Source organism: Oryctolagus cuniculus, chromosome 4, assembly GCF_964237555.1.
Source record: "Oryctolagus cuniculus chromosome 4, mOryCun1.1, whole genome shotgun sequence".
NCBI classification, from domain to species: Eukaryota; Metazoa; Chordata; class Mammalia; order Lagomorpha; family Leporidae; genus Oryctolagus; species Oryctolagus cuniculus.
The window spans coordinates 139,653,731-139,676,752 of NC_091435.1; the positions used below are offsets into that span (position 1 = coordinate 139,653,731).

General features: G+C 42.0%; 1 protein-coding gene across 3 annotated transcripts in view; it reads left to right on the forward strand.

The window, feature by feature from the left end:
- GK5 (glycerol kinase 5) overlaps window positions 1–23,022 on the forward strand; it is a 93,441-nt gene that overhangs the window by 37,479 nt on the left and 32,940 nt on the right. For all 3 annotated transcript variants that reach the window (XM_051859010.2, XM_017346816.3, XM_008266275.4), the window contains exons 6-11: window positions 5,768–5,843; window positions 7,092–7,153; window positions 7,339–7,412; window positions 7,613–7,673; window positions 11,524–11,650; window positions 13,156–13,260. In XM_051859010.2, the coding sequence (XP_051714970.2) occupies window positions 5,768–5,843; window positions 7,092–7,153; window positions 7,339–7,412; window positions 7,613–7,673; window positions 11,524–11,650; window positions 13,156–13,260 (505 nt within the window). The remainder of the gene's footprint in view (window positions 1–5,767; window positions 5,844–7,091; window positions 7,154–7,338; window positions 7,413–7,612; window positions 7,674–11,523; window positions 11,651–13,155; window positions 13,261–23,022) is intronic.

A 23,022-nucleotide genomic window follows, 5' to 3' on the forward strand; every position in this document is an offset into this window, starting at 1 on the left:
CAAATGCCCACCCCACTTACTCTTTTATCTTTTAGATGGGGCAGGAGGGTTGGAAGAGGCTGGAACTGATCATAACCCTGCCCTTATAACGAAGTAGTTTTTCTTAAGTGCAGCCCACTTGTAAGGAGTACAGCATACTCTAGATTTGTTTCACAGTTGTTACTTTCCCTTTTACCTGTCTGAAGCACAACCTCTGTGCTTCTCTGCCTTTTCTCCAGTGTTCACCCTGAAACCCTGGGCAGGCTCCTGGAGTTAAAGTCACAAAAGTATTGGATTCCTGTAAGCCTGGACCTCCAGGTTTTTTTTTTTTTTTTTTTTTTAATCAACAAATCTAATCCACAGTTTAGTCTGCAGCAACACTCTTGACGTGTTCCTCCCAAGCTCCAGCTGCAGCTTCTGTTCCTGGTAAGCTCTACTCCTCGTGCTCACTGCTTTTGGATTTTCTGGGGGCTGCCTGTCCTGTGGCATCAGCTCTCTGGCAGATGTAAGAAGACTTGCTGGTTTTGCTTTTCACTTTGCTCAGCTTTTTTCTTGTAAGGATGGGAGTGACAACTTCAAACTTCTTACACAGCAGACCGGAAACGATTCTATCTTGTATGTTCAGAAATTTTCTTTTTTCCTTGCATATTTCTTACAATCCTGGATGATATTTTTGTTTGCTATGTATTACAAGTATTTTCTCCAATTGTCCTTTGCCTCTGTCGTCTTCCGAAAAATAAGTTGTTGATTTTAAAGCAGTCTAGTTTATCAGTCTTAATGTTTAGTACCTCTTTTTTGTTGTTGTCCTTTTAGGGAGGTCATTTCCTATTCTGAGCTCATAAAGATACTTACTTTTCACCTTCCATGAGTCAATAATTAAACTGGAATTGATTTTTGTAGTTGGTATAAAGTAAGAATCAAATTTCCTGTCACATTTATCTTGATCCTTTCTGCCTCCACACCAACTTTAGAATGAGTTAATCAATTTATGCACACACATACATACACACACAAACACACCCTCCTGAAAAACCACAAACCCAGCCAGAGCTGGAACTTCTGTTGGGGAGGCAATGGAATTGTCATCTTTATGCTAGTGAGCCTTGGATCCATGGCATGATCTTTCCCTTTACAATAGTCTTTAATATACCTAAATTATGTCCCACAGTTTTCTCTGTAGGTTTCTTATACATTTTTAAATTAGATTCTATTAGATCCACTGTTAGATAGTGGATATGTTTATAGCTGTTTTATCTAGTCTGTTTACTTATTTTCTAGCCTTCTCTGGCTGGTATTTAGAAATTGGTTAAGTTTTCTGATTTTACCTGTGATCAAAAAATATTCTTACATCAACTCAGTTATTCAAGTAACTTATATGATGATTTTGTGTGAATGTATGAGGGAGTACACTAGTGTCTATTTTGCAAATAGTTGCATGTTTATTTCTACTGGTCCAGCACTTTCATTTCTTTTTCTTTGCATTGGTGCCAACCTACATGACATATTAATTAGAATGAGTGAACCCAAATTCTTTTTCTCATTCTTAAACTCAGAATGAAAAGCTCAACATTTCACTATTTATGAATTTGCAATAGATTTTTTAAAAAGATCTTTTATAAAAGTAAGGAAGTTCTCTTCCTTTTCTCATTTGCTGAGAATTTCATTATTTTATGTACTTATTATTTAAGTGTAGTGTATTTTATGTAACCTAATTGGGTTTGTAGGGTTTCTTGAATTTATTGCTTGGCACATATTGATGATTTTGAAAAGTTCTTTGAGGAGCCACTACTTTTTCTTTTTAATACTTTTTTTTAAAAAAAAAGATTTATTTATTTATTTGAAAGGCAGAGTTACAGAGAGGTAGAGGCAGAGAGAGAGAGAGACAGAGAGAGAGGTCTTCCATCCTCTGGTTTGCTCCCCAAATGGCCACAATGGCTGTAGCTGGGCTTATCTGAAGCCAGGAGCCTGGAGCTTCTTACAGGTCTCCCATGTGGGTGCAGGGGCCCAAGGAATTAGACCATCTTCCACTGCTTTTCCAGACCATAGCAGAGAGCTGAAATCGGAAGTGATACAGCCAGTACTTGAACTGGCGCGCATATGGGATGCCAGCCCTGCAAGCAACAGCTTTACCTGCTAAGCCACAGCACAAAGCCCGATGCAGTTTATTTTTCAAACATTTTGATCCATGGTTGGTTGAATTCACGCATGCAGGACCTAAAGATACAAAGGGCAAACTACACATATTTAAGACCTTCTTATTAAACTCCCTAGGTCTCTTACCTTTTTTTAAGTATTTGGCATCCTTTTGTCTCTAGGCTTCATTCTGAGTGGTTTTTTTTTCCCTAAACTATCCTTTCAAGTCTATTATCTGTTAACTTTTAAAATTTTTAGTTCTGTAATTTCTACCCTCCCAATTAACCTGTTTATTTAAAAGTCCATGGATGTTAATTAATGATTCTAATATGTATAGCTTCCTCTTTTTCCTGCCACCTCTCCTCCCATGTTCTCATTTCATAGTTGGTTACTAACCTGTGTATGTGTGTGAGCTGGACATCATATTTGCAAAATTGTGGTTAGAAATTATGACAATCTTAACCTAATTCTATTTTGCTCTAGATAGGAATTATGTTTGCTTTCTTCACCAGGCACCAGGACTGTCTCAATCTTAATAACTGGGATGATTTAAATCTGAGTTGTACTTCCTGTCATTCTAGTTTACCCTTATTCTTAGGATAGAGCCTCTTGGAGTCCTTTCCAAGATGAGGGCAATTGACCTTGATTCTACCTTGGGAAGTCTTGATGTTTACCTTCTGCTCCCCTAAACATCTGTTATTTACTGTTATTTAAATAGTTATTTACTTTAAAAATTTTGTTGTTGTTTATTTTTGATAACTCAAAAGGCAGAGAGACAGACATTGAGAAGTCTTCCATCTACTGGTTCATTTCCTAAATATCTGTGACAGCCAAGGCTGGGCCAGGGTGAAGCCTGGAGCCCAGAACTCAGTCTGGGCCTTCCACACAGGTGGCAGGGACCAAAGTACTTGAGCCAACATCCACTGCCTCCCAGGGTGCACATCAGCAGGAAGCTGGATGGAAAATAGTCTCTACTGATGCACTGTGATGGAGGATGCAGGTGCTCCAAGCATCCTCTTAACCACAGCACCAAATGCCCACTGCTCAGTTATTTGCTTAACAAGCGTTTTGTTTGAAGATCTGCTCTATGCCAGGAACCCTTCCGGGTGTTGGTGTTATACATATGAATACAATCTTGTCCCTCCCCTAAGGAGTTTAGGGTCTAGTAGAGAAGCAATGATACTGTGAAATGATGGCTATATGGAAGATATGCATCAGGTTCTGTAGATTAAGTACAGGAGGATCGCAGGCAGCAGGCAGAGTTGGGTGAGGCCAAGAAACACTATTCTTGAAGGAAAAATAAGAGTTGGAGAGATAGTAAATATATTTTATAAAATTGTTTTCCAGTATGTTAGTAACATCCTAACAAGCATTTCAGTTTCACGACTAGCTAGTTTAAAGAGGTTTTTTGTTGTTTGTTTGTTTTGTTTTTAAAGATTTATTTATTTATTTGAAAGGTAGAGTTACAGAGAGAAGATTTCCCATCTGCTGGTTTACTCCTCAAATGGCCACGATGGGTGGAGCTGGGCCAGGCTGAATCCAGGAGCCTAGAACTCCATCCAGATCTCCCATGTGGGTGGCAGGGGCCCAAGTACTTGAGCCATCACCTTCTACTTTCCCAGGCTCATTATCAGGGAGCTGGATTGGTAGTGGTGCAGTTGGGACTCAAACCAGAGCTCGAATGGGAATGCCAGCACTGCAGATGGTGGGTTAACCTGCTGCCCATAGCCACCCCTGCTTCTGTGGTATTCAATTCATACAGTCACAGAGGCCGGATTGAAAGAGGAGGAGCATCAGTCAGACCTTCGCATGGAAAGAGTATGAAAGAAACGTGGGGCCATGTTTTAAAGAATAAGTGGGTAACCTTTGTTCTGCCAAGGGCCATTTAGATATTTATAACATCATTTGCAGGTCATACAAAATTATCAACTTATAAATTAGCCTGCTATAGATTTATTGAACTTCAAGACCTACCTGCAGTTGCCTTGGCAAGGACAGAACAAATGATTTCACAGGCCTTATATGGGCCAAGGGCCAGATATTCCCTACCCCTGTTTAAAATCATACTAAGTCATAACAACAGAATTTTTTTAATAATTATTTGAAAGACAGAGTTACAGAGAGAGGTAGAGCCAGAGAGAGAGGGGTCTTCCATTCCGCTGGTTCACTCCCCAAATGACCACAACGACCAGAGCTGAGCTGATCTGAAGCCAGGAGCCAGGAGCTTCTTCCAGGTTGCCCACGCGGGATGGAAGAATTTTTTAAAAAGATTTATTTTATTAATTTGAAATAGTTACAGAGGAAAAGGGGGAGAGAGAAAGAGAAAGAAAGATAGAGAGAGAGAAAAATCTCCCATCCCTTGGTTTACTCCCCAGATACTCACAACAGCCAAGACTGAAGCCAGGAGCCAGAAACTTCATCAAGGTCTCCCATATGGGTCATAGAGGCCCAAGCACTTGAGCCATCTTCTGCTGCTTTTCCCGGGCCATTAGCAGGGAGCTGGATTGGAAGTGGAGCAGTCAGGATTTGAATCGGCACCCAAGTGGTATGCCAGAACTCACTTTGCCACAACACCAGCCCCTTAAACAGGCTTCGATGCTTTTATTTCCCTTGGCATGCTTTGGTCTAAGGATTGGCAGTTTATGTTGTATAAAGGCCAGATGGTGGTATTTTAGTACTGTAAGGTGGTTTTGTTTTGTTTTTTGTTGTTGTTGTTGTTGTTTTTTTGACAGGTAGAGTTATAGACAGTGAGGGAGAGAGAGAAAGGTCTTCCTTTTTCTGTTGGTTCACTCCCCTAATGGCCGCTACGGCCGGCGCTGTGCTGATCCAAAGCCAGGAGCCAAGCGCTTCTCCTGGTCTCCCATGTGAGTGCAGGGCCCAAGCACTTGGGCCGTCCTCCACTGCACTCCCGGGCCATAGCAGAGAGCTGGCCTGGAAGAGGGGCAACCGGGACAGAATCCGGCACCCCGACCGGGACTAGAACCTGGGGTGCCGGTGCCACAGGCGGAGGATTAGCCTAGTGAGCCGTGGTGCCGGCCAGTACTGAAAGGTTTTTATCACAACTGTTCTGCCGTTGCTGCAGGAAAGCAGCTACAGGTAATCCGTGAGCAAATGAGTTTCATTGCATTCCAGTAATACTTGTTCATGGACACTGACACAGAAGATTCTTCTTTCATTTTTTTTAGCCATTAAAAAATTTAAAAACCACTCTAACCTTGCTGCACAAAAACAGGCACTGAACTGGGCTGGGCCCGGGGGCCATACTGTGCTGTTCCTGCTGCAAGGTATACTAGTGTATTTGCATGTCTAAACTAAAATATGTATACTTTGCCTTTTTTAATCACAAAAGTAATATATGCTTAGTTAAAAACTAACGCTTTTCAGAAATATTACACAGAAAAGTAAAGTCTCCCACACTAAATCGGAAATGCTGTAATAATTGCATAGAAACATTTAGAATATATTCTAGGCATTATTTTCTTGTGTATATATTAATTTTTATCAACATGGGAGTATATTATGCTATGTATATTAATGTAATGGAAGCATATTATATCTAGTAAAATGGGAATATATTATATCATGCTGTGCACTTAATTAGGTACTTAATAGCTTCAGCCTTCTTGAATTGATTTTGTGCTGTTACATTTTCAAGGTGCAAAAGGCAGCTGAAGAAGGAAATTGTTGCTTTGGAACTATTGACACCTGGTTATTACATAAGCTCACCAAAGGTACGCATGACCTCATAGCTCTGTCTCAGTTAAAACTTGACAGAGACAGGATGTACCTAGGAAAACCGAAGTTCCCCTTTGCTCCCTTTTTCCTTCCTGCATCCCAGACATACTGCTCTTTGGTATCCTAACAACTGCACATTACAGAAAAGCTAGATGTGTCTCAGATTTGTTGAAGAGGACAGTGATTTTTAAGTTTTAATAAAACCTCAAATATAAGAACCGGGTAGGGACCAGTGTTGTAGCATGGTGTGTAAAGCTGCTGCCTGTGATGCTAGCGTCCTGTATAGGCACTCGTTCATGTTCCAGCTGCTCCACTTCCAATCCAGCTCCCTGCTAATGGCCCGGGAAAAGCAGTGGAAGATGGCCCAAGTCCTTGGAACCTTGTACCCATGTGGGAGTTCTGGAAGAAGCTTCTGGCTCCTGGCTTTGTCCTGGTCCAGTTCCAGCTGTTGTGAGGAATGAACCAGCAGATGGTTCTCTCTCCCTCTGCCTCTCTCTCTCTCATCTATCTCTCTCTGTAACTCTGACTTTCAAATAAATAAATAAATAATATATTTTTAAAAAGCACTGGGTAACAGTCTTAATTGCTTTTTAAAAAGATGTATTTATTTATTTGGAAGTCAGAGTTACAGAGGAGGGGGAGACAGAGGGAGATCTCCCTTCTGCTCGTTTACTCCCCAGATGACCTCAGTTGCAGTGGCAGGGCTGGGCCAGGACAAAGCCAGGAAACAGGAACTACTTCTGGGTCTCCCATGTGTGTGCAGGGGCCCAAAGACTTGGACCATCTGCTGCTTTCCCAGGAGTGTCAGCAGGGAGCTTGATGGGAAGTGGAGAAGCTGGGACTCAAACCAACACCCAGATGAAATGCCCGTGTCATAGGTGGTGGCTTTACCTGTTGAGCTACAATGCTGGCCCCAACAGTCTTAATCAAGAAGGGTAAGACTTAAGTTCAGTGCCAAATCTGCCAGGTTGCAAGAGAGTATAACTACAGGTGATCGTTTGACATCACCGAACCTCTTTGGGCCTCTTTAAGCTGGGGGTCATAAAATGACAATGCGTATGAAAGTGCTTTGTAAGCTATATGTTTCCAAAGGTTAAGTAGGAAATTGTTCTGGAGACTTTACAATGGAAATAATGCAGTTAGTAATGAACTCAAGGGTAGACAAAGGTTTAGCTTATAAACTAGGAATAGATATTGATTTATCCTACCTGATAATATGTGTACTATTTCCAATGTAAATTTAGGTTCTGAATATGCCACGGATGTTTCAAATGCCAGTACAACTGGACTTTTTGATCCCTATAAGGTAAAGATTTTTTTTCTTCTTTTTGAATCAGCAATTATTGTGTAATTTATGTCAGATTTTTAAAGATTAAATTGTCACGTAAAACTTGTGTATATTTTATCATGTACAACATGATGTTTTGAGATATGTATATGGGTTTGACATATGTAAATATGTATATTCTGGTGATATATTTTTATACTTAGATGTGTTGGAGCAGTCTCATTACCTCCTTGGTTTCAATACCACTCTCCCTCCTGCCTCCTGTGAAGGACACGAGGTAATAATGACCATCACGTAGAGGAACCAACAGAATTGTCCTTGAATTCACTTGGCTTTGGTGGGGGAAAGCATTTATTACATGTCTGAGATGCTTATATTTTCATGGCATAACTCTTTGGCCTATAAAGTGTTTACTGAATTTTTAATAATTAACATTTCTGGAGATATAACTAATGTTTTAATCAATTTTATTTGAAGCCACAATTTTGGATCAGTGGATAAAGAGATATTTGGTGTGCCTATACCAATAGTTGCCTTGGTAAGTAGGAAACATGAGAGTTTCTCTTTGTATAATATAAATAAATGAATATAAATGAATAGTAAGGACCAGCTCTATGAGAAAGTGTAGAGGAAATACGGCCGCAACCAGAGACATAGAAAGAAAAGCGGACCCCTCCTCCCAACACAGACCTTGAAAAGTGGCTGCTTGCAATTAACTAGTGAAGCAGCTGCCCACTGTTATCTTGTCTAGGGAGGGAAGAAGTCCTAAGTTCTGCTTCAGTCAGCTCCAGTCATATATCTGTCCTAATGAATCTGTCCCTGATATCTCTTCTACAAACATACCAGGCCCACCGACCATTGCAAGTGTGGTCCTAAATCACATGGGCTGCAATTTAAACCCCCCAGTGCTGTACCAGCTAAGGTATGATGCTGATGAACCTATAAATACTGTAAGAAACTTGGGATTGTTGCTCAGTTCTCAGGAAATGATTCCAGCTGAGCCCGCTGGCGTAATAAAGTGCTTGATCCTCCACCGTCTCTGGTGCCTGTTTGAACAAAGGGAGTCATCACACCTCAGATTTCTGTAACAACAGAAAAGGTCATTGGCAGAATAAAATTAAAGTTTTTTTTTTTCCCTTTTAAGCTAAAAGGCCCTGGATATAACCAGAAGTGTCCTCTATATTCTGGAAAAGGGACCACAGGGCCAGTATTATATCATGGAAGCACTTCATAACCTTTTCTAACTTATCTGTGTATTGTTTTTCAGAAACCGTGTTCAATTTTTAAAAAGTAATCTATTCTGAGTAACTTTGGTTGATATTTTACACTCTGAGACAAAAAGCTATGATGGGGAGCAGGCGTTTGGCCTGGCAGTTAAGATGCTGCCATCCCATAGTGGAGTACCTGGATTCTGATTCCTGGCTCCAGCTGCGGACTTCAGCTTCCCGCCAATGCAAAGCCTGGGAGGCAGTGATGATGCTCAGTTAGTTGGGTTCCTGTCCCCCACTGAGAGATCTGGATTGTATTGTCCATTCCCAGCCTTGACCTTGCCCAGTCTTGACTGTTACAGTCATGTGGGGAGTAAACCAGTAGATGAGAGCTCTTCTCTTTGCTCTGCTTCTCTTCTCTCCTCTTCTCTTCCCTTCCCCTCCCCTCCACTCCCTTCCTCTCATTTCCTCCCTCCTCTTCCTTCTCCTCCTCTCTACCTATTAAATAAATAAGCATTTTAAAAACAAAAGCAATGATGGAGCCAATGTTTGATTTATATTTTACAGTGTAACTATAAATAGTAATAGGGCAATTTAAACTAAAGGAGAAAGTTGTATTTACATTTTTTAATCCTTAGCCAGTACCCACCAGAACAGAAGTTTGTGGGAGAATGAAGAATTTGCTTCTTCTGAGGGTTTTTTTTTTTTTAAAGATTTATTTATTTGAAGTCAGAGTTGCACAGAGATAGAAGAGAGAGGCAGAGAGAGAGAGAGAGGTCTTCCATCCGATGGTTCACTCCCTAATTGGCCTCAATGGCCAGAGCTGCGCCCATCCAAAGCCAGGAGCCAGGAGCTTCTTCCAGGTCTCCCACGTGGGTGCAGGGGCCCAGGGACTTGGGCCATCTTCTACTGCTTTCCCAGGCCATAGCAGAGAGCTGGATGGGAAGTGGAGCAGCCAAGTCTCAAACCAGCACCCATATGGGATGCTGGCGCTTCAGGCCAGGGCTTTAACCCGCTGCGCCATGCTGCTGGCCCCACTGCTTTTGAGTTTTAAGAGTCCTTTCTTGATTATACTTTTTCTCTGGGTGCACGTGAGTCAGAAGTTGGAGAACCTCAAGAAGTAGCTACTTTATTAACAAACTGTAAAGCTCAAAGGCTGTCTTTGATTTTTCAAGATAGACAGTCTCCACTATAGCTGGGGCAGCATGTAAGGGAAGGAGAATTTAATTCCCAAGTTACAAATTCATGGTCATTTAGAGAGGTCCAGGCTTATTCAGTCTAGGGATAGATTCAGTGTTAGATTAAGGTATGACTGGAGGAGTTACAGATTAGTGGGAAAGGTTTTCTTTCTTTTTTAAAAAAATATTATTTATTTATTTGCAAGTCAGAATTACACAGAGAGGGGAGAGAGAGAGAAAGAGATACAGAGAGATTTTCCATCTGATGGTTCATTCCCTAATTGGCTGCAACAGCCAGAGCTGCGCCCATCCGAAGCCAGGAGCCAGGAGCTTCCTCCATGACTCCCACACAGGTGCAAGGGCCCAAGAATTGAGCCGTCCTCTACTGCTTTCCCAGGCCATAGCAGAGAGCTGGATCGAAAGTGGAGCAGCCAGGTCTCGAACCAGTGCCCATATGGGATGCGGGCGCTTCAGGCCAGGGCATTAGCCCATTGCTCCACAGTGCTGGCCCCAGGAAAAGGTTTTCTTTTCAATTATTTATTTATTTATTTGAAAATCAGAAATTCATAGAGAGAGATAGTTTTCCTCCCCAGAATGTTCACTCCCATCCCCAAGTGGTTCACTCCCAAAATGCCTGCAAAAACTGGTACTGGAATGGACCAAAGCCAGGAGCTGGGGACTCATCTAAGTCTGCTTCATGGGAGGAAGAGACCCAACTATTGAGTCATCACCTTCTGCCTTCCGGGGTGTGCACTAGCAGAAAGCTGGAAACAGGAGCAGAGCCAGGACTCCAACCTAGGCTCTCTGTTATGGCCTGTGGGTGTCCCAAGTAGAGGCTTAATGGCTAGGCCAAAGGCCTGCCCTTGTGAAAGGCTTTTTGAGGTGAATTTGGTCCTTATTAACCACATTAACAAAATGTTCTAATTTTCCTTCTAACAAATTTGTATGGTTGAAAAATGGATAGTTTGGCCTATATCTATTTATACTTAAACAGGCACCTATTATTCCATTTTTAAAAAGATTTATATTATTTATTTGAAAGACAGAGAGGTGGAGAGAGAGAGGTCTTCCATCCACTGGTTCAGTCCTCAGATGACTGCAATGGACGGAGCTGAGCTGATCGATGTCAGGAGCCAAGAGCTTCTGGGTCTCCCACGTGGGTGCAGGGGTCCTCTGCTGCTTTCCCAGGTTTATTAGCAGGGAGCTGGATTGCAAGTGGAGCAGCCAGGACTTGAATTGGCACCCATATGGGATGTTGGTGCTACAGGCCCGTTGTGTGCCGGCCCCACACCTATTATTCTTAGTAATAAATAATATGTGAGGTCAGGGCCAGTGCTGTGATGTAGCCAGTGAAGCTGCTGCATGCGATGCCAGCATCCCATGTGGGCTCTGGATCGAGACCTGGCTGCTTCACTTCAGATCCTGAATGGCCTGGGAAGGCAGTGGAAGATGGGCCAGGTCCCTGGGCCCCTGCACCCACATGGGAGTCCCAGAAGAAGCTCCTGGCCCCTGGCTTTGGCCTGGCCTAGCCCTAGTCATTGTGGCCATTTGGGGAGTGAACCAGTGGATGGAATATCTCTCTCTCTCTCTCTCTCTAACTCTGACTTCCAAATAAAGAAATAAATCTTTTTTTTTTAAAGAAAAGTGAGGTCAGTTATTTTGACTAATGAATGAAACCTATGTCAGTTGAACATAAGAAATCTTAGTTGATTATTTTGGTGTAGGCTTTTCTGTGACATTCATCCCTGAGATGTTTTATGTGATAATTCAGGATCGGAAAGCAAGTTGCCCATTAAACATTCCTAAATTATTAGTTATCTGCACGCTGTCAGTCCTGTCCCATACTTGTTGCTCCCTGTTCTCTGAGATTGGTTTTTTCAGGGAAAAGGAAAAAAGAAAAAATCATTTTTAACCATGAGAACTCATTAAATGCAGCAATAGGGAGTACTGAGCGGCACCACCGCTAAGGGCAGTGGCTCTTACACTTGAACGTTTCTCACAGGTCGGCGACCAGCAGTCAGCCATGTTTGGAGAATGCTGCTTCCAGACAGGAGACGTGAAATTAACCATGGGAACTGGGACTTTTTTGGATATTAATACTGGAAATAACCTACAACACACTGTGGGAGGTAAATACTTAGAATTTAACCCGTTCATTAATAAAATAACACTTCTATTTTTGTTTAATTTTTGTGATACACTGTTTTTCCATTTTATGGTAAGGATATCTTCTAATATATTTTTTATTATTATTCTTAAAGTTAATTTCCATTTCCTTTTTTCCCCTTTAAGTTAAAAAAAAAGATAAGAAAGATGTTATGGAAAAAATTCAGAAGGATTCAGGTATTTTGGTCAGTTTTCCAAATATTAATCTGTGACACATGCTATTATTTATTTCCAGTGTCTTACTAGGGCTCTAAAATTATGTGTGTGTTAGAAAATTCTTCTTTTGCGAATTTTTTAGGGGAATAGTTCTTAAATAGTAATCCATGCATGTTTAGGGTTTTAATAACAGTTGCTGGAGCTCTTACTGTGGCATAGTGGGTACCAGCATCCCAAATGGGCACTAGTTCAGGCCCCGGCTACTCCACTTCCAATTCAGCCCTCTGCTGTGGCCTAGGAAAGTAATAGAAGATGGCCCAAGTCCTTGGGCCCCTGCACCCACGTGGGAGACCCTGAGGAAACTCCTGGCTCCTGGCTTTGGATCGGCACAGCACCAGCCATTGCAGCCAATTGTGGAATGAACCAACGGATGGAAAACTCTCTCTCTCTCTGCCTCTCCGCCTCTCCTTCTATCTCTGTGTACCTCTGACTTTCAAATAAATAAGTAAATCTTTTTGTTTTTGTTTTTGTTTTTTAAATAACAGTTGCTGAGAATGTGTTCTTCCTAATGGAGGAAATCCTGGAATGTGCAAGCCAAAGAACTTTGGGCTGTAGAGCTGTACGCTGGAAGGCTGGGGCTCTGAGTTTGAGCTCGGGTCCTCTCAGTCAGTTACTACAGGGTTTTTTTAAAATCATTTTCTACCTTCTTTTCCTGCCCAATATCTGCTTTTTCCCCTAACTGGGAAATTAAAAGCTAGAAAACATTGATCACTGTATTAAGTCATTTCTATGGAGACATCTTTGGAAACCAAGGATAAACTCAGCAGCATAGTTAATTCTCTAGCCAGCTAATCTCATGGTCACCTTCTACTTCTCAATTGTAGTATTTACTGCCATATTTCTAGAGATAGAGACATGCCTCTGACCAGTAAAAGCTAACATTTATTCTTCAGATTATATGCTAGGCCCTGTACTCAGTTCCTTTTATGTGTTAACTATTTATTATTAATTATATTTATTAACATTTATTTATTAAATTATTATTAAATTTATCCATTTATTCCTATGGCAGCTTTAGGAGGCAGGTCGTTTTACAGCCAAGGAAACTGCGGGCAAGAGGTTTGAAACCTGTAAACCCACAGCTAGTAAATGTGAGAGGGCTGGGTTTGAACCCAGGCAGTCTGACTTCAGAGGATCTCTGCTCTTTTTCTTTTGAGCTAATAAAATTGTTCCATTGTAGAAACCTATGATGAGTTATGTTTTTATTATGTGACTTACGTTTTTTTTTTTGTTTGTTTATTTGCTTTTTAAGGATTTTACCCATTAATTGGGTGGAAGATTGGGCAAGAAGTTGTGTGCTTGGCTGAAAGCAATGCAGGAGACACTGGTATTGCCATAAAGTGGGCTCAGCAGTTAGGTGAGTCATCTTTTAAACAGATGTCATAGGCCACATTTAAGTAATGTAAAAACAAAACAGGATTGCAGATCAGCAGGGAACAAATGGATTGTTCAAATAAAATATTAAAGTAAAATAACTTGTACTAGAAGAAAGCATGGGATATTTTTATGATATCGAGATGGGTAAAGGCTAGATATTGAAGCCAGGAATCATAAAGAAAAAGTAATAGATTTAAGCATATAAAATATTAGAATGTATAGAGATATTATAAGCAACATTGAGATACATTAATAAAAATAATTTGTAGCAAATGACAGAAAAATTAAAACAACCAAAAAAGAAAAATTAAAACAACCAAAGGGAGAAAGGACAAAAGTATAGGCATCTCATAATCAAATGACTTATGAAATGCCATTTATTTTCAATAATCAAATACATGTTTAAGAAATGATACTGTTCATTATTGTCGTGTCAACCTGTTGTCATAAATTAATAAGTTTGATGATGTTTGGCATTGGTGGAAATGTAGAGAAAAAATTATTTTTTAAATAAATTTTTATTGTTTATTTTCCCCTTATTTGAGAAGTAGGTTCACTTCTCAAATGCCTGCAACAGCTGGGCCTGGGCCAAATCAAAGCCAGGAGCCCAGAACTCAATTCAGGTCTCATGTGTGGGTGGCAGGAACCCAAACACTTGAGCCATCATCCCTGCCTTCCCAGGTGTACATCAGCAGGAAGCTGGAATAGGAAGAGGATCTGGGACTTGAACTCAGGCCCTCTGAGGGGGATGCAGGCATCCCAAGCTTCATCTTAACTGCACACCAAATGCTCACCCCAGGAAAATGGTGTTTTGTGTCCACCGGGATGAGTGTTCATTTGGCCTTTGTGGAGGCCAGTCAGGCAATACGTATCATTTTATGGAGTCTAGACACTTTGCCCTCATTTCTGTTCTTTATTTTCTATGAAAACAACCAGATTGATGTACAAAGATATGTGCCCATACATGGGTTCAATATAGCAACTGGGAGTAAGTTCTGTTTATTAATCAATCATTAATTAAAAATCAGTATATTCATACAATGGAACATTGTACAATTGCTTAAAAATAACAACGCAGTTGCATATTTTGCTGACAGGGAATATTGTCTGTGATACATTAAAGATGAGAAGAAGCAATTACAGAATAACCTGTATAATTTTTTTGCCTTTTCTTTATTTGTTGAAATATAATTCACCTCTTTCAATTTTTCTTTTAACATTTTCACAGAGTTAAGCATCCATCAGTACAATCTAATTTTAGAATACTTTTGTTCCCACTAAAAAAATCCGTACACATTAGCAATGACTTCTTGCTTCCCTCTGCTCCTACTCCATTTCCTGTCTCTATGGATTTTTGCCTCTTCTAGACATATCATATGAATAGAATTATATAATATATGGTCATTTGTGACATGATTCTTTGACTCAGTATAATGTTTTCTCTTTTTTTTTAGAAGCAACTGAAGTATTTTTGTAAACTTTTTTATTCAGCGTAATGTTTTCAAGGTTTACACATTGTGTAGTATATGTCAGTACCTCTTCCCTTTTTATTGCTGTATAATATTCCATTAGATAGATGTACCATAATTAATACATTATTCAGTTAAGGAGCATGGGGATGTTTCTGCTTCTTTAGCTGTTGTGAATAATGAACATCCTGATTTTTATAAACAATGAAGAAAGTATGAAATGGTATATTTCAAAATATTAACGGTGGTGTCTCTGATGCTTACATTATGGGGCAGGCTATGACTTTGTATGTAGCTTATTTGAACTGAGCTGATTTTTTAAAATTTATTTAACAGGTAGAGTTATAGACAGAGAGAGAGACAGAGAGAAAAGTCTTCCTTCTGCCCCCAAATGGCCACTATGGCCGGCGCTATGCCAATCAGAAGCCAGGAGCCAGGTGCTTCCTCCTGGTCTCCCATGAGGGTGCAGGGGCCTAAGCAATTGGGCCATCGTCCACTGCCCTCCTGGGCCACAACAGAAAGCTGGACTGGAAGAGGAGCAGCCGGGACTAGAACCCAGCGCTCATATGGGATGCTGGCACCGCAGGCGGAGGATTAACCAAGTGAGCCATGGCACCAGCCCCTGAACTGAGCTGATTTAAAGACAAAGATAATTCTGCTGGCAGAAAACACTTGAGGAGAAGAAAGCCAGTCGGTTTCTTCCTTTCTTTCTTTTTCTCCCTTTTCCCTTTAGCCTGCACCTGCATTAGAAGTGTAAGATTATTTATTAACTAAAAAAGGTTACTGCAGAGTTCTTTATCGTTTATAGGACTCTTCCTTCTTCATGTGTTTCTTTTACTTGTAGTATTCCGGACACATTTCTTCAGATAACTGTATTTAAGTTCCATGTTTCTTCTGTCTCAGACCTCTCCTTAGTTTGTTTTTGTGTCTCAAGAAGATGCAGGGAGAAAGCAGAGCAGCTCATTCACATTTGACAGTTCCAAACCTGATCATTCCTGAGCTCGCATGCCCCCAGGTACACGTTATCCCCGGAATTACTCCCACCACCTGGGTGGGATGAGGCTCATTCATTGTGAGTCTCACGTGGTGAAAACTCTTCTGGGAAATGGGGCCAGATGGCCTTGACTCTGAAAAGTGATGTGATTTCTCACAGAAGCACAAGCCCTTCCGGAAGGCCTGTCCCATGCCTGGCAGGAAAAGGAGGCCATTGCTGTAACTGGAGGAAGAGAGACTTCAGAGCTGAGTTCTTTACTTTAAAATTTTAGGCACTGACATAGTTATATATTACTAGTATTTGTGTGAAATTCACACAAAACATTGACATGTATTTGAATATATCCCCTTGTGAAAACTCACTTTAATGCATGTATTGAAAAAATAATCATGTTTCATTCGGGAGCAGCACAGTACATCAGAGCACATGGAACCCTGTCAGCTCTGAGCCTCAGGTGTATGTGTGGCCTGCTGGGCTATTCCACTCTGAATGGTGACTTTTCTGTCTTTTTAGTGAATTGAACAATTCAGGCTCAGGGGTAAAAGCTGTTTGGTTTTTGTTGTTGTTTGAACAAATTTCTATATGTATTTTGTTTATTTATTTGAAAGGCAAAGACACACAGAGAGAGAGATATCCTATTGGCTGGTTCACTCTCCAATACCCACAACAGCTGGGGTGTCGCTCCCCCACTTGTGGAGGAAAGACACCGGACCTTGTGCTGTTCTTTTTCCCCGGCCCTTCCCGGGTTTGCTGCCGGCCCTTCCCAGGTTTGCTGCCAGTCCCCCCCCCGCCCCCCCGCCACCTCCACAGAGGGGCGGCACCCCCCGCCGCTTTCCCTGCTTCCGCGGAGGAGCGGCACACCGCCGGCCGGCTCTCTCGGGGGTTGCTCAGATGTTCCTCAGATGTTCTTGGTGCATATTGTCTCTCTCCTCCTTTATAGTCCTCTTCCACCAATCCCAACTCTCCTGGCGTTCTCTTCCCACGCACTGAGCATGCTGCTCTCCTCCAACCAGGAGCAGGATCAGCTCCTGCAGCTTATCAGTCGAATTGGTGAGGCAGCTGTGTAGAAGCTGTTTACTCTCTCTCAGCGCCATATGATGGGAGATCAGATGCATAGAATTAGTCCTAGCAGTTCCAGTAATTTAGTCTAGTCTTGATTGCTCCCCACACTGGGGGTGTGCCAGACTGAAGCCAGGAGCAAGAAGCTCCATCCAGATCTTCTGCATTGGTGAGAGACCCAAGTATTTGAGCCATCACCTGCTGCCTCCCAGGCTATGTACTAGGAGGAAACTAGAATTCAAAGAGGAGTGGGACTTGAACCCAGGTACTTTGATATGGGATGCAGGAGTCACAATCAGCCTCTTAACCACTGCACCAAATGCCCACTCTTTAATGCTGTTTTAAAACTGTCCCTTCTAGGGGTGGGCATTGCAGCTCAGGGGGTTAGGTTGCTGCTTGGGACACCCGTATCCTATATCAGAGTGCCTGATTTGAGTTCCAGCTACTCCACTTCTGATCTAGCTTCCTGCTAATGCACCTGGGAGGGGGCAGAGGATGGCTCTACCTGGGTCCCTGTTGCCCATGTGAGAGACCTAGATGGAGTTCCTGGCTCCTGGCTTCAATCTGGCCCAGCCCAGGCTGTTGTGAGCATTAGGGGAGTAGATGGGAAGTCTCTCTCTGTGCCTTTCAAATATAAAAGGAAAATAAATAAATCAGAATTAAAAAAAAAAAAAGAAGAAGTGGGCATTTGACTAGTAGTTAAAACACTTAAGATGCCTGCATCCCGTATCAGGGTGGGTTCAATTTCCAGTTCCACCCCTGACTCCAGCTTCCCACCAATACAAACCCTGGGAAGCAGTGGTGATGGCTCGAATAATTGGATTCCTGCCACTCATATGGGAGACTGGATTGCATTCCCAGCTCCTGGATCTGGTCCCAGCTGTTGCAAGCATTTTGGGAGTGAACCAGCAGATGAGAGTTCTGTTTCTATTTCTGTCTCTGTGCCTCCCAAATAAATTTTAAATTAAAAAAGGGAAAAAAATATAAAACTAAAGGTAAGGGATATAGGAGAAAGGATGGAGAAAAAAAGTGTAGATAATAGTCTCTTTTATGAAATACTACTTTTTCAAAAAGAGGAAAAGTAATAAATTATAGTGATTGAAAGAAAACTTCCCTTGAACTGAAGAGATACCTGTTTTCAGGCTGAAATAGTTTACTAAGCTAAGCTAAGCTAAGTAAATAAATAAATAAATTGACACAAATCTGGACAGCTTGTAAGTGGGTCCTCCAAAGGCTCCTGGAAAATGCATATTATGAAAACATTAGGCATGGATTTCAAAGTGTTTTGGCACCAAAATAAAGGCATACTAACTGGTTATAACATGTCTGAACAGGATCTAGTTTGAGGCACTAAGAAGATTAAGACATCTGCTTTGAAAGAGCCTCTCTCAAAGCAGCTAAAATCGAAGCAAAAACAAACATCTAATGTATGGTGAAGCTTGGGTAGAAGAATGGTGCAATCATTGATCCTTTAAAAAAAGTTTATAGGGACAATGCCCCCAGAAGAAACCAGCAGTTTACAAATGGGTAACTTATTTTTAAAATGTTTTTTATTTAGTTGTTTTATTTATTTAAAGAGCAGAGAGACAGAGCCAGACGGAGGTCTTCTATTGGCTGGTTGGTTCACTTCCCAAAGCCAGGAGCCAAGAACTCAATCCAAGTCTCTCATTTGGTATCAGGGTCCCAACCACTCGAACCATCAGCTGCTACCTCCTGGGATGTACATCAGCAAGAAGCTGCAGTCAGGAACAGAGGCAGAACTAGAACTCAGAAACTCCAGCATGGGATGCAGGCCTCCCAAGCAGTGTCTTAACTATTATACTTAATTCCCACCCCTGAAAAACTCTCCTTTTTCTCTCTAAAGATTCTCTTTCTTTTATTTGAAAGTCAGAGTGATATGGGCCCCACCAAATCCAGGAGGCAGAAACTACATTTGGGGTCCCACATAGGTGGCAGGGACCCAAGTACTTGAGCCATCATCTGAAAATTCTTAGGCACATTGGCAGGAAGCTGGGTTGGAAGCAAAGCAGGACTCCACCAGGCTCTCCACCATGGGATACAGGCATCCTAAGTGGTGGCTTAGTCCACTGCACCACAATGCTCACCCCCAAATAACTTCTTTTTCAAGAGGGATGACACAATGTTGAAGATGAAGCCCACAGTGGAGGGCTATCCACATGAAAATGTGAGGAAAACATTAACTTCTTTATGCCATAGTTGAAAAGGGCCAATGATTAACAGCAGAAACAACAGCCGGGGGCCAGCGCTGTGGCTCACTTGGTTAATTCTCCACCTGCGGCACCGGCATCCCATATGGGCGCCAGTTCTAGTCCCGGTTGCTCCTCTTCCAGTCCAGCTCTCTGCTGTAGCCCAGGAGGGCAGTGGAGGATGGCCCAAGTGCACTGCACCTGCATGGGAGACCAGGAGGAAGCACCTGGCTCCTGGCTTCGGATTGGCATAGCTCCAGCCGTAGCGGCCATTTGGGAGGTGAAGCAACGGAAGGAAGACCTTTCTCTCTGTCTCTCTCTCTCACTGTCTAACACTGCCTGTCAAGAAAAGAAAGAAAACAGCCAACACCATAAATGTCTCATTTGGTTTGGCTTACACAATTCTGACTGAAAGTTTAAAGTGGAGCAAGCCTTCTGTTCATTGGGTACCAAAACTGTTGCACCTGGATCAGTTGCAGATAAGCACAGAGCTTTAAGTGAGATCAAGACCCTGAAGCATTTCTATGAAGAATTGTAACAGCAGCTGAAACAGCCTGACCAGTTAGCTCCTCAAGACAAAGCACGATCAAAGCAATGGCTACAAAGAGGTAGAAGTGGTCTGGGTCAATAGCAAAGGTCATGGCAATAGCTTTGGAATGCTCAAGACATTTTTGCTTGTTGTCTTTCTGGAGAACCAAAGAACAATAGCAAGTGCTTACTAGGAGAGTGTTCTGAGACAGCCAAAGCGTTAGCAGGAAATCTCCCAGGAAGCTTCACCAGAGAGTCCTTCTCCACTGCAGCAGTGCTCCTCTTCCCTCTTCTGATCCAACGAGGGCAATGTTTGAGACTTTCGATGGAAGATCACCAAGAATCCATCTTACAGTTCTGATCTGGCTCTTTTTGACTTTGTTTTGTTTCCTAATCTACTTGAAATTCTTGTAAGAGCACCCATTTTTCTTCAGTAAATAATGTAAAAGAAGACTGAACTGGTTAAATTGCCAGGACACCCAGTTATTTAGGGATGGATTAAGTGGCTGGTGTCCTTACTTACAAAGTGTCTTGAACTTGAAGGACATTATGTTTAGAAACAAAGCTTCTATTTTTAATTTTTAGCACTTAATTCCATTTTCTGTTAACTCTTTGAAATTCTCGTGTATGTGAATGAATTGTATGAATTCCAAGGATAAAGTAAATTTTAAAGACAAGAGTATAGTCTATTTATAAAGGAAAAAGAATTGGACTTCTGGAAGTTAATTATAACATTTGGGAAGCAGAATAATATCTACACAATGCAGACAAAAAAGATGTGAGTCAGTATTCTGGTGCCTACTTAAGATACTCATAGTAAGTGAAAAAGGGACATTTCTTGGTAGTGCATAATATACTTTCTGAGAAAATTATCAGCAAATACTCCAGCCAAAAGGAAATAGGACAAAGATATCAACAGGTAGGAAGTGTACAAAGAAGGTGATTTTCAAATAGCTTTTTAAAGGATTTCTCCCACCCTACCTCCCACTTTGCTGATAGTTCTGTTTGTTCTATTGTTTTGGAATTAGTCATATACCAAACTGATAAAAGTTTTCTTATACTAATATAAATACCATTTCTATACACTGAGAACATTTGATATCCTTTACAGAGACTGAGATTATCTTTTATTTTTTTTTAAAAGATTTGTTTATCTATCTATCTATTTATCTATTTGGAAAGCAGAATTAGAGAGGGATGAAGAGAGAAAGAGGGCCGGCGCCGCGGCTCACTAGGCTAATCCTCCACCTTGCGGCGCCGGCACACTGGGTTCTAGTCCCGGTCGGGGTGCCGGATTCTGTCCCAGTTGCCCCTCTTCCAGGCCAGCTCTCTGCTATGGCCCAGGAGTGCAGTGGAGGATGGCCCAAGTGCTTGGGCCCTGCACCCCACGGGAGACCAGGAAAAGCACCTGGCTCCTGCCATCGGATCAGTGCGGTGCGCCGGCCGCAGCGCGCCGGCTGCGGCGGCCATTGGAGGGTGAACCAACAGCAAAGGAAGACCTTTCTCTCTGTCTCTCTCTCTCACTGTCCTCTGCCTGTCAAAAAAAAAAGAGAGAGAGAGAAAGAGAGGTCTTCCATCCACTGGTTCACTCCCCAAATGGCTGCAACAGCTAGAGCTGAGCTGATCTGAAACCAGGAACCTGGAGCTTCTTCCAGGTCTCCCTAGCAGATACAAGTGCCCAAGGACTTGAGCCATCCTCCACTGCCTTCACAGGCAATAGCAGAGAGCTGGATCGGAATAGGAGCAGCCTGGACTAGAACTGGCACCCATTTGGGATGCTGGTGCCACAGGTGGAGGCTTAACCTACTATGCCACAGTGCCGGCCCCACTAAGATTATCTTGACACTAAAATTTGCAGGCTTTAAGAACTTTATGTGTAAGGATGGTTGTTGTTCAAAACAAAACAATGTTTCTGTTAATTATTTCAAAATAGTATTTTTTTCTCCCTATAAATGCTTCAATTTCATGGTATGACTTATGGGGCAAGTTGTTGGTCAGGAATAGACAACAGAGTATACATTTTTTCTGTCCTTCATTCTTCTTTTTGTTAATTTATGTTCTTAGGTCTGTAAAGATATCTTTCAACACACGTGTGTGTGTGCACTCACATGCTCACGTGTACACACACACGCACACACACACAGAGTTCCTGTTCTCAATGCCTTAGAAAAGAAAAAGGGTGGACTATCTCAGCCTATTATGCAACACAGTTAGAATTAAACAGTAAGAGAAGAATTCTGTAGTAATTCATATGAACTATGTTTTCCTAATTATTATGGGGGCCAAGGGAAATACTGAAACATAATTTAATAGTCTCCACGAAATGGAGAAAAAAAGGATGTAATTCCATAAAAACAGTAGGTTAGAAAACGATGGATCTTGTTAATAAGAATAAAAAGGAATGCATAATAAACTTCCAAGCTAAAAAAGATGAGATGTACAAATCATGGAACTGAGAAATGATAAAAAAAGTAAAATTAATAAAGTAAATCTCTTTTTGAAATACCTGAGGATTGATACCTTGAGTATTTTTCACTCAGTATATGCATACATTAATATATAGTGAGAGAGGGAAGAAAATGAAAAGTATTTTAACTTTGAATTTTTTTAATTAATTTATTTTATTTTTGACAGGCAGAGTGGACAGTGAGAGAGAGAGAGACAGAGAGAAAGGTCTTCCTTTACCGTTGGTTCACCCTTCAGTGGCCACCACGGCTGGCACACTGTGCCGATCCGAAGCAAGGAGCCAAGTGTTTTTCCTGGTCTCCCATACAGGTGCAGGGCCCAAGCACTTGGGCCATCCTCCACTGCCTTCCCGGGCCACAGCAGAGAGCTGGCCTGGAAGAGGAGCAACCGGGACAGAATCCGGCACCCCGACCAGGACTAGAACCCAGTGTGCCGGCGCCTCAAGGCGGAGGATTAGCCTATTGAGCCACGGCGCCGGCCTTAACTTTGAATTTTGAAATAGTTTCTCAAAGTTGTAAAAATGGGATAAAAACTCTTATAGACCCTTTACCCAGATTGGACACTTTCTAACATTTTATCATGATTCTATTTTTTTTTTTTTTTTTTTTTTTTGACAGGCAGAGTGGACAGGGAGAGAGAGAGAGAGAAAGGTCTTCCTTTGCCATTGGTTCACCCTCCAATGGTCTCTGCGGCTAGTGCACTGCGGCTGGTGCACCGCACTGATCCCAAGCCAGGAGCCAGATGCTTCTCCTGGTCTCCCATGTGAGTGCAGGGCCCAAGCACTTGGGCCATCCTCCACTGCACTCCCTGGCCACAGCAGAGAGCTGGCCTGGAAGAGGGGCAACTGGGACAGAATCCGGCACCCCGACCGGGACTAGAACCTGGTGTGCCAGCGCCGCAAGGCGGAGGATTAGCCTATTGAGCCGCGGCGCTGGCCTGTTCTATTATCTATTTATCTGTCTTCTACTTATTCATCCCATGTTAGAGGATAGATAAATATCCAGTTTTCCAAGAGTAAA